The 12,121-nt window shown below is 35.4% G+C and overlaps 1 protein-coding gene across 6 annotated transcripts in view; it reads left to right on the forward strand.

Annotated features, from left to right (window-relative positions):
- Positions 1 to 12,121, forward strand: part of LOC124354047 (H(+)/Cl(-) exchange transporter 7-like) — a 66,040-nt gene that overhangs the window by 34,121 nt on the left and 19,798 nt on the right. For all 6 annotated transcript variants that reach the window (XM_046804209.1, XM_046804212.1, XM_046804211.1 and 3 more), the window contains one exon: positions 4,952 to 5,105. In XM_046804209.1, coding sequence (XP_046660165.1) covers positions 4,952 to 5,105 — 154 coding nt within the window. The remainder of the gene's footprint in view (positions 1 to 4,951; positions 5,106 to 12,121) is intronic.

Raw genomic sequence — 12,121 nt, forward strand, 5'->3', positions numbered from 1 at the left:
CTGCTGTAACCTTTCCAGATCAAGATCTGTTGGTTTCTTGATTCAGGATCCATAAAAGGTCCCACGAGCACAGAGGAAATAAAAGGTTTGGCCTGTCAGAGTCCCGTGTGACCAGTTAAGGCTATTTACCCTTGGGAGGGTGCCCAACTACCAAGGGCTCCGTTCGTGACGCACTACTCCTACACCATGCATCCATTAAGCACAGGTCGCCTCACACCATGGGATTGGGGGACCCTCAGTGAAGCAAAAGCAGTGTGTGGATGATTCCGTACAGACCAGTCGAGACTGGTCATGACCGAATTGGCACCACTACTGGTCATTGGCACCGAATGCACAATCGAGGCACGAGTCTAGATTCTGGGGTTTAGTCGAAAGCAGGGGCTGGACGCTTAAATAGCATTTATGTGATCCCAACTGTTGGTTTGAGTCGGTCTTGAGTGGCAACTGAGTGTGACCCCTTCGGAGTTACTTTCCCAGTTCATTGGGGATCACCCGAATTAAGTTCAGCCCATCCCCTAGACCCCCTTAAAAATGTCTAAAAATGTTAGAATATAAATATGTGGCTTTTTGTGTAAATGCAAAACTTACTATATTTCTAGAAAAAAATCAAATAGTTTCCGGAAAGTAGAATTTATTTTATGTTTTGTATAAAAAACCTTTTGGAGGACATTTTGTATATTTTGAAACAAACAATTTTGTTTTAGAAGGCTGTACTTTGAAATTTTGTTAGTTTTGTGGGGTTTTGCACATTTTTCTTAACTCACATGTGTATTCAACGTAATTTTAATTTTAATAATAGTACAGGTTTTAATGTAGATAACATAAATTATGTTGAAATTGTATTACTATTATATTAAATAAAATTGTAAAAAATGTCTTACATGTGACAAATTAAATTTGTTACCAAATTTCTACTTTTAAACATTATTTTCTTATAGTTATAAATGTTTAGACAAAAATTTAAAATATACAAAAATATATATATAATTAATGTAATATATTAAATATATATTATATACCGTGTGTCCCAAAACTCCCACCAAAAAACGGAATTTTAAAATTTTGACTTGACCCCCCAACCCCCCCATTTTGGGTTGAGGGGCTAAGTTCTCATGTAGCGCAAAAATCATCATTTGTCATTATATAATTACTCCCCAAAGGATATTGGTTTGTTTAATTCCGTTCAAAAGTTAAAAGGGGGGGGGGTGGGACTTTTTGGGACACCCGGTATATATATATATATATATATATATATATATATATATATAATAATAAAAATAAAGGATTTTTCATTTTGGGCGGGTAGGTGTTGGTAGCCTATGGTGGCCATGTTGTTTTGGTGTCAGCTGTTCCATTAGTGTATGTTCAGTGAGTGCTGCCATTTCATGAAAAGTTATTTCATCATGACAAGTTACATGATTGAGCAGCACGTTTAGATGATTAAACTTTATTATCAAAATGATTGTTCACTAGTTAAAATGTTACGTGCGTTGCGACCATTCTACAGCAAACGCGGAGGCCCTTCAATGTCAACTCTTCAAAATTTGGTAGCTAAATTCGAGAAGACCAGTTCGGTAAACAACCAGCCTACACCCGGACGTCAAAGGAACAGCAGATCTATCGAGAATGTCGCCACTGTCCGTGAAAGTGTGCAGAGGAACCCGAGGCAATCACTTCCTCGCCGTACACAAAAACTCGGCCTATCGCAAACTTCAACTTGGTGAATTTTATGTTTGGGTTTAGGCTTGCATCCGTACAAAATTCAACTGACCCAGGAGCTCAAAGTTTATGACCATAGACAACGCTGTTTGTTCACCGAGTGGGCTTTGGAACGTTTGGAAGAGGACCCTAATTTCGGCTGAAAAATTATCTTCAGCGATGAAGCACATTTCTGGATGAATGGCTATGTTAACAAGCATAATTGCCGTATATGGGACAATGCCAACCCACATGAGGTTCACCAGGTAGCGATGCATCCACAAAAAGTTACTGTTTGGTGCGGATTTTGGGCTGGCGGTGTGATTGGTCTGTATTTTTTATTTTTTTAAAACAACGTTGGTGAGGCTATCACTGTCAATGGTGAATGCTACAGAACAATGATAATGGATTTCTTTTGGCCCAAATTGAACGATATGGACGTAAACGACATGTGGTTTCATCAGGACGGCGCTACGTGCCACACAGCGAAGGACTCCATGAACATTTTGCATGAACGATTTGGGAGTATGGTTATCTCTCGCAGAGGTGACGTGAATTGGATACCAAGATCGTGCGATTTTACACCTCTAGACTTTTTTTATGGGGAGATTAATTGAAAATTGGACCATTCGAATCAGTACCATTGTGAGAAACCGCAGTGGACATTTGAACGATGCCATATTCCATACATAATGGCATACATAGGCCTTTCATATGAAAAATAAATTTCGTTAATATATCATACATAGCTTGTTTTATTTCATCTCAACATCTAACTAGCCAAAATGAAAAACCCTTTTTATAACTAGTTTTGTGATTATGTAAAAATTTTTTTATACATTATTGTATACAAAAACTTGTTCAAAAAATTAAATAATAAATTGACTGATATCACAGGGAAGTTGATCAACCTTAAAGAACATTACCACTGTTGATGAAGCATGGATTTCTTACATGACCGTACAATCTAAACATTGTAAATTGAAATACAGGGTTTGTCCGGAAAGTAATAGGACTGATTTTCTTTCGCCGAGACTGTACTTCGGAGCGTGTGCGCACCGACTGGATTCGGTAGAGGGCGTTCCTACCTAACGAACAAGCGGCTGGTCAGTTGTCTCCGAGCACCTGAAGAGTCAGAACAGGCATTTTCACGTGACGTGTTTCTGTGAGTGGTGCAAGCTGAAAATGCAGCGTTCGTTAGAGAAGAGGCACACGATTAGATTCAGTGTGAAACTCGGTAAATCTGCGACAGAGACATTTGATATAATCAAGCAGGCTTACCCAGATGTTGCTTTAGCAAGAAGTGGTGTGTTTCGGTGGCACCAGGCCTTTTTGGAGGGCCGGGAAGAGGTCGCTGATGAAGACCGTGCTGGAAGACCTTCGACTTCGACAAACACCGACTATGTGACTCGTGTGCACAAAGTTTTTAACTCAGACCGTTGACTAAGTATTCGTTTAATTGCCCAGATGTTACATTTACCGAAATCTGTCGTTCATGAAATTGTAACGGAGCATTTGAACATGCGCAAAGTGTGTGCGAAGATGGTCCCAAAAGTGCTCACTGGTGACCAGAAATTGCGGCTCACACCGCCTTTGTTGTGAACAGCTACCTGACCAAGGCCGGCATCCCAACTCTTCCACAGCCGCCCTACAGCCCAGATGTGGCCCCCCCAGACTTTTTTTTGTTTTATCACCTGAAAAGGCAAGCATTTTGAGATGACAGAGGGGATCCAAGCAGCTTATACCGCGGCTCTCAAGGCTATTCCGGAGAATGACTTCTGTGACGCCTTCAATGCTTGGAAATCACGCTGACAGCACGGCATCGACTCAGTAGGAGCCTATTTTAAAAGTTTTTAAAGAATTGTAACGATTTGCTCAATAAATTTTTTTTAATGGACTCAGTCCTATTACTTTCCGGACAAACCCTGTAAATCGTACATTACAAAGTCAAGATCAAGCAGGCAATCTCAAGATGCAAGTTCATGGTAACGTTGTTTTGTTATAGACAAGTTATTAGTCAAATTTATGAAACAATATAGAACAACAAATGCATTATATTGTGCTGATCTGACTAACCTACAATACGCAATACAGAACAATCTACTTGACCTTTTGTTGCTGCATGGTATGCTAGATCCAATTTTGCATCTGAACCCAAAATATATCAGTTATAGGGTTCACCAGGTGGGCCACAAATGATGAGGTGAAAGAAGCAGTTAAGGACTAGTTATACTCAAAAGCTATAGATTTCAGCATACAAAAGCTTCTAGAAGATTATGACAAAATTTTAAATAAAACTAAATATTTTGTAGTAAAAAGAGAAAGATGTAAAAGAATTTAATAAAAAGAGTTTGTTTGAACAAATGTGTTATTTTCTATTTTTTATAAGAAATAGAACCTTATTTCGCTCAAGTGTTGAAGATTGGGATTGAGTTATACTCAATAACTAGCTACAAGAAACATGTGCTTAATATCTTAGCAGGCCCACTTATTATCACCATTATACGGTCTAGTCAGAAGTGTGCTAAGCCATTCCAGTCCCATATAATCATTGGAACAAGTTTCTGACAGCCGCGAACTAGAGTTCGGGTTAATAGTTCCGTTGAATGGAACACCATACTCATTTTGTAATATCTCATCATGTTGTTTTTATTGGATTTGCTCTGCTGTAACTTGATGTTAAAGGAAGTACAAATTAAAAAGTAGTGCTTTAAATTCCAATATTTATTACTATATATATATATATATATATATATATATATATATATATATATATATATTGTAATATATACTACCTATTAATACATTGCCATTTATACAAATTTAATGAATGTATATATATATATATATATATATATATATATATTTAGTTTTGTTTGAGTTAAATATTATAAACTACCTTATATATGGTTTAAAAAAGAACACTATAGTTTGATGAATGTAAAAATTACATCATTGAACACTTTTTATTACTGGAGATTAAAACTGTTGCTAACTGTAGTTTGTATTAATAATATCATTCACTCTGCTAGTTAACTACCATGTAATAAGCGTTGGTTACAATAACAAGCTTATGAGCAGGACTCTAGTACCAGCCAGTTTTTATCATGTAAGAAAATAATTTTGGTTATCATTTAATAGGTTGAAGAGTGTTTGTTGTTTATAAGATTGTATCAGTAGTTTCTTTGTAAATAAAGAATCGTAATTGAACTGAAGAGACTACCAATTTTTTAAACTATTCTTGTTCTCACAGGTTTGTGAACACCAAAACACGTAAACTGACAGAGTCGTTCCTAGTCGGTTGTCTGATAGCGGCGTTCAACCTGACTGCTGTGATGCACATCAAAAGCTGCTTCACATGGAGTAATGAGCCTCTAGACGACCATAGTCGCTTGGAACCCTCTCAAGTATGTGACATTTTTGTCTCCTAGTAAAAACAAAGATAAGAAATAGGAGGACTGCAGGGTAGTTTTAATGTGTTTACTAACCCTTCCAGTGTAAGAGTTTTTAAAAATTTCCCAATTTCAAAGTGGTGAGTGTTTTCCCCAAAGAAACCTGTAGTAATGGAAACCGATTCAAAGGTGCTAGTTATGTTATTCCAGTTTTGTATTTAGTTTCAAGAAAATATTTAGTATTTTTGTTATTTAAAAAGATATTTCAGTATATTGTTGATATCTTTAGAATTAACTAAACATAAAAATAAAAAGTAATATTATTTATATGATATATATAAAAAAAATAAATAAAAATGGTTTCACTCACCTGGGAAAATTAAAAAAAATTCCCAATTTAATATTAAAAAAGAGGGAATTGTAAGCAAAAGAGTGTTGAGTTCACATACAGTAAGTGATTTCATGGTTTTCCATGTGCTCTTGTGATTGTCATGAAAAACTTGTCTGGAGCATATCTTTTCATGTGTTATGAATGAAATTATTGTGCCATTAGACTCGTGAGTAGAAGCCTAATGGTCATTTAAATGTTTTAAAAATTCTGAATTTCAAGAAACCACACACAGCTTTTAAAAATACTGTGTGTGGTTTTTCATGTATTTCTATTGGTTATAGAAGCATTAAAAAACTCATTTTGCCATATCTATACAACTCATATGGGACCCTAGTGGTAATTTCAGAGTTTTAGAAATACTAATTGTGATAAAAATTTTCATTTAAATTATTGTGATTTTTCGTGGTTGGACTGTAATATTTTTAAAACTGTTTTTTAGTGATCCCTATGAGGTAAGGTGAACATGTATACATAGTTCCATGTAAATCCGTTCTGTAATTTGAAAGATTTCATGAAGAGTCAAGTGGTTAGCTTTTATTTTACATATTTATATATTGTGAGCAGTGAGATATCAAGTGGTTTTGATGGAAGGATCAGTTCTGCTAGAAAACCTCTTCTTTTCCTTTTGGAGGGAAATCATTGAACTAAAGTTAGGCTGTTACTACATAAATTAGATTCTGATTAGGTTAGGATTGATGTTATTTTATTTAATAAAGCTTTAAAATATGATGACTAAGAAAGTGTCCAAGTATCTTTGTGGTAAGTGTTTGAAAAATGTTTCATAAATAGTGTACCAGTGTTATGTTATGAGTGTTTACAGTTGTATCATTTTAAATTCATAGATAATCTTTAAAAGGGAGAATAATATAAAAAAGTAAAAAAAATGAAGTCGACATGCTTTGGTTATAATAATACTCTAATTGATGAACATAATGAAGATTCAAATGAGGTTAATAAAGAATTAATTCAGCAATTAAGTGACCAGGACCTAATAATTAAAGCATTATCAGAAGACACAAACATCTAATGAGGAAGTGAAAATTTTAAGATAATATACCAGCCAACATGAAAACATAGTTCTTAATAAGGAAGAGACAATTATATTACTGAAAAAATAAAGAAAAATTGTGTTGTACAGGACAAAGTAGTTTTAGGTGTTAGTTGTGCACTCTCAGTTCAACACCAGTGACTAGAAACAGTGTAACAGTTTCATCTTGTTTATCTTAAGTTCATATCTTGTTTATCTATAAGTGTCTTGTTATAGATAAACAAGAAACTTTCTCCTCAGTTGTAAGAAGAAAATCAACTAGAGATAGGAAAATCAACTTACAGGGCTTTTGGGGTTGAAAAAAGGTTTTGAATCCTCAAACCGTCATTAAGTGTTAAATGTAGACGTAGAAAAAAATACAAAAAAATGATAGTGTAAACTTTTCAAATAGGCCTGGATATAAGAAAAAAGGAGAAAATATGGATTTGTGCCAATAGTGGAAGAAATTGGTCTTGGGAAATAAAACCAACAGGACACTAAATTTGAGTCTATTGGTTTTGTGAAACCTGAATCTAGGACTAAGGACGTAGTGGAAATGTACAATAATCTTAATCTTAATGAAGTACAAAGTGAGAATATGGTGGTTGTTATCTGTGGTACAAATGATGTGGTGAAGAACGAGTCTGTGGAAGTAATTGATGGAATTTCAAGTTTGCTTCAGAAAGTTAATGGTACGCGCAAGTTGTTTCTAGTAGACCTGCCAAAGAGACTTGACGTAGCAGAATGGTTGTGTGTTAATACTGAAGTCAACCAAACTAACTCAGCTCTTAAAGAACTTTGTAAAAAGCATACAAATTTTGTGCTATTTGAGGCTAGTAAGTTGGAGAGGATGTTTCATACCAGGCATGGAATGCATTTAAATGTGAAAAGCAAAAAGTGGTCAGTTGGTAAGATAATAAAAGGTGTAAAATGTATAACACAGGATTGTATCAACTTGGATGTAGAGAAAGAGGAGTTTAACAGTAAAATCTCCTCGGAAAACTCCATTCACCCTCTCAGAAGTTCATTGATAAATAAAAGGTAATATGCCAGCTGTCCCGAGCAACTCTAGTGTAACCTCAGTGACAGTTTTTCACCAGAAAGTTCAATCTTTTTTCAAATAAAATGCAACAGTTTGATCGAGTGTTAGATAACTGTAATATTGATTTTATGTGTGTAATGGAACACTGGATGTCAGGAGAAGAATTGAATGAAAATGCAGTCATTATTGACAGCCAACTAGTGTCTAGTTTTTGTAGGAAGGGAATTGATCATGGAGGACTTGCCATCTACTCTAGTTTCCCTTCACATCAAATCAAGAAAAATAGTTCAATTAATAAGTTGTCTGTTGAATTGGTCTCTGAACTTTGTAGTGTGGAATTTGTTGACATGAACTTGGGGCTTGTAACTGACTACAGGAGCACTACTGGAGAAATTAATACTTTCCTTAGTACTATGGAGCAAGTTTTATCACATATTAATAGGCTGAACAAAAATTCTTTCTTTTGTGGGGATTGCTATCTTCAATTTTTAAAAGATGACAATGATGCTAACTAATTTATTAACTTTTTTAATGGCCTCCAAATGACTATCCATGAACATACAAGAGGTGAAAACTGTATTAAGAACTTTTTTACATCTGACCTTTTAATACTATTCAGCTAAAGTTAATAATTGTCTTGTAAGGGATCATTTGGAACCTTTAGATAAACTATTTGGGGGGGGGGGGGAATTAGTGTAGCATGCTTTATGAATTGTTAGTCATCTGAGGCCTGAAATGTATAAGGAAATGTATAGATTAAAAATATAATTATCGGAAACAAATCAAGCTCACTAAAAAACAGTTCAACACAAAATTAGTAAAGGATTCAAACAATCAGAGTAAAGCTAGTTGGCCGCTAATGAAAATTGGCTTTAAATAAAGAGAAAAAAATAGAGTGTTCACTTTGAAAGAAAAAAGTTACACTTATACATTTTTCGGAATAGCCTTGGATCCAACGTTTAATTGATATACGCATATAATCAATCTAAAGGCAAAACTTAGTAAAAGTAATTTTGCTTTAAAACGATAATGTGGTGAGTTGAAACAGGATGAATCTAAGACAAGCTTATTTTGTACTTTTTCACTCACACTTAGTTTATGGTTCGATTATGTGAGGAGAAGCTCCTAAGTCACAAGAAATATTGATTACCCAATGAAAGCAATAAGGGTAATAACTGAATCACGTAGACTGGCCATAATTGTAAGCAAATATTTATAGACTTAGGAATATTTACTTAGTACTAATTGTACATTTTCATTGCCTTCTGTATTTAAGATCATACTTAGATTAAGTTTGTACAAGAAGCTCCATACATTCCTATAATATTTATTCTTAATTAACTTACCGCAAATAGGGTACAAATAAGTGAAATATCCAGTAGTTATATCAAGCTGTTTAATGAATAAAATACCTAACAAAGTAAAGAAACTAGAGCAAAATGGGTTTAAAGCTTGCATAAGAGACTTTTTATTGAAAAATGCTTTTTATAAAGTAGAGGAGTTTTCATTAAGGAATTAGTCGGAGACAGATTTTGTAGTCTAGAAGAAGCTTTATTATAAGTGTATATTTAACGAAATGTAGGTAAATGTGACAATGTTTCTGTACTTAATTAGTAGTTCTTAATCTTTGTTATTTATTGACTATTTTTTTTTTTATTTATTATGTTATTTATTTGTAGGCTAATTATCATTTTCTTGAACTTTTGATTTGTTATTTGTTGTTCATTTATATAATTTGTTAAATTGTTATTGAAATTGAGCGTTGATTATATTTATTTTATCAATTTGACAACAATGACATGCTGTGAGCAATATTTATAGCCTATATTGTATATATTTGATAAACTTATATTGATCTTGCCTATGTATTTCTGTGGAATATCTTGTGACTGAAAAAAATATTCTATTCTATTTCTGGACATAGTTTTGCCAAAAATTGGATGCTTATAAAGCTGAGAAGTTTATTAGCAATGCTTCATGGAAGCGATTATATCCAAGACGGACACTCAACTCTCACAGTGAAAGTGCTCCATAATTTCAGTGAAGTTTTAGTAGATAAACCAACAAATCCCTATTAAACTACACTCCAATACCAAATTGTAAGTCTTACGAGGGGGTACCCAAAAGTAACCGGAATTGTATTGCTGGCAGCCGGCAGCGTGTAGTACACATTCCTGCCGCTAGGCGTGTGTCGCGCAACCCATTGCGAGCTCAGTGACCCCAGTTCCGTTATCCTAGTGCATTCTGTTCGTTTGTAGTGACTGTTTTCACTACCCTGTTTTGTTCTTGTTTCGTTTTTTGTCATGGCAAGTTTAAGTGAACAACGTGCAGCTGTGAAATTTTGTTTTTTACTTGGTAAAAATGCTGCAGAAACTATTTTAATGTTGAATACAGCTTACAAAGATGATGCTATGTGGAAAACTCAGGTCTACGAGTGGTTCGCTCGATTTAAAAATGGCGACATGTCGATTGAAGACAAACCTCGTTCTGGACGTCCATCAACCTCTCAAACGGACGAAAATGTTGAGAAAATTCGTGAACTTGTGCTCACCGACCGTCGACAGACAATTGAGGAACTATCAGAGAGTAGTGGGTTAACTTGGAGCTCGGTTCAGCGAATTTTAACAGGAGATTTAGGACTGAAAAGGGTTGCTGCCAAATTTGTTGTTGCCAAAAAAATGTCGGCAAGTCAAATCAAACATCAAAACCATGTTGATTTGCTTTTTTGATGCTAAAGGCATTGTTCATTCTGAGTTTGTTCCTCCAGGTCAGACTGTCAACCAAACATTTTATTTGGAGATTTTAAGAAGATTGCGCAACAGTGTTCGCTAGAAAAGACCCGATTTGTGGCAGACTAGAGACTGGTTCTTCCACCACGACAACGCACCGGCACACACAGCCATCTCAGTTAGGCAGTTTTTAGCCAAAAACGGCATGGTTCCGCTGCCCCACGTACCTTACTCGCTTGACCGCTCCATGCGACTTTTTTTTATTTCCACACATGAAAAGAGGCTTGAAAGGTCAACGATTTGACAGCGTTGAAGAGGTTAAGAAAAAAACGAAGCTCGAGCTTGCAGCCATTTCTAAAGATGACTACAAAAAATGTTTTGATCAATGGAAATACCGTTGGGACAAGTGTATTAGTTGTAATGGAGATTATTTTGAAGGAGATAAGGTCGTATTGTAAAATATTTGATAATATATAATTTTTATAAAATAATTCCGGTTTTTTTTGGGTACCCCTCGTATATACACAATGATATAAGATATACTTACTTGAAGAGAGAAAACTTAACATCTTCATCCGACATGAACAATCACTTAAGAACCAATCAAGTCAAGATTGTAAAATCTCATTTCACGAAAACTAAGGCAGAAATTACTCAAGAACATTTACTTTGCAATACTCAAGAATACAACTAAAGCCTAACAGCACCAAATAACTTAATATTCTTCATTTGAATAATAATGCAAAGTTTCTACAAATCTGCTACATCACTGCCACCAAATAGCTACTAGATACACTCAAGCTTCCAACACAGCAGTACTGAACAAGCAGAACTGACCACAGACAACACTGTCTAGCTTGCTGTCTTATATGCTCTGCCTAGTTTACTGGTATAATCCACTCTTATATCATAAATGAATCATGTCTGACAACATATAGCTACTAGATACATTTAAGCTTCCAACACAGCAGTATCTACAGCACCACTGAAACTAGGGCAGGCGTGTTACTGACACCACTGACTGTGCCTAGTAAGCTGAACTGACCACAGACAACACTGTCTAGCTTGCTGTCTTATACACTCTGCCTAGTTTACTGGTATAATCCACTCTTATATCATAAATGAATCATGTCTGACAACATATAGCTACTAGATACATTTAAGCTTCCAACACAGCAGTATCTACAGCACCACTGAAACTAGGGCAGGCGTGTTACTGACACCACTGACTGTGCCTAGTAAGCTGAACTGACCACAGACAACACTGTCTAGCTTGCTGTCTTATACAATCTGCCTAGTTTACTGGTATAATCCACGCTTATATCATAAATGAATCATGTCTGACAACATATAGCTACTAGATACATTTAAGCTTCCAACACAGCAGTATCTACAGCACCACTGAAACTAGGGCAGGCGTGTTACTGACACCACTGACTGTGCCTAGTAAGCTGAACTGACCACAGACAACACTGTCTAGCTTGCTGTCTTATATGCTCTGCTTAGTTTACTGGTATAATCCACGCTTATATCATAAATGAATCATGTCTGACAACATATAGCTACTAGATACATTTAAGCTTCCAACACAGCAGTATCTACAGCACCACTGAAACTAGGGCAGGCGTGTTACTGACACCACTGACTGTGCCTAGTAAGCTGAACTGACCACAGACAACACTGTCTAGCTTGCTGTCTTATACACTCTGCCTAGTTTACTGGTATAATCCACGCTTATATCATAAATGAATCATGGCTGACAACAAATAGCTACTAGATACACTCAAGCTTCCAACACAGCAGTACTGAACAAGCAGAATTGACCACAGACAACACTGTCTA

Source organism: Homalodisca vitripennis, chromosome 2, assembly GCF_021130785.1.
Source record: "Homalodisca vitripennis isolate AUS2020 chromosome 2, UT_GWSS_2.1, whole genome shotgun sequence".
In the NCBI taxonomy this organism is placed as follows: domain Eukaryota; kingdom Metazoa; phylum Arthropoda; class Insecta; order Hemiptera; family Cicadellidae; genus Homalodisca; species Homalodisca vitripennis.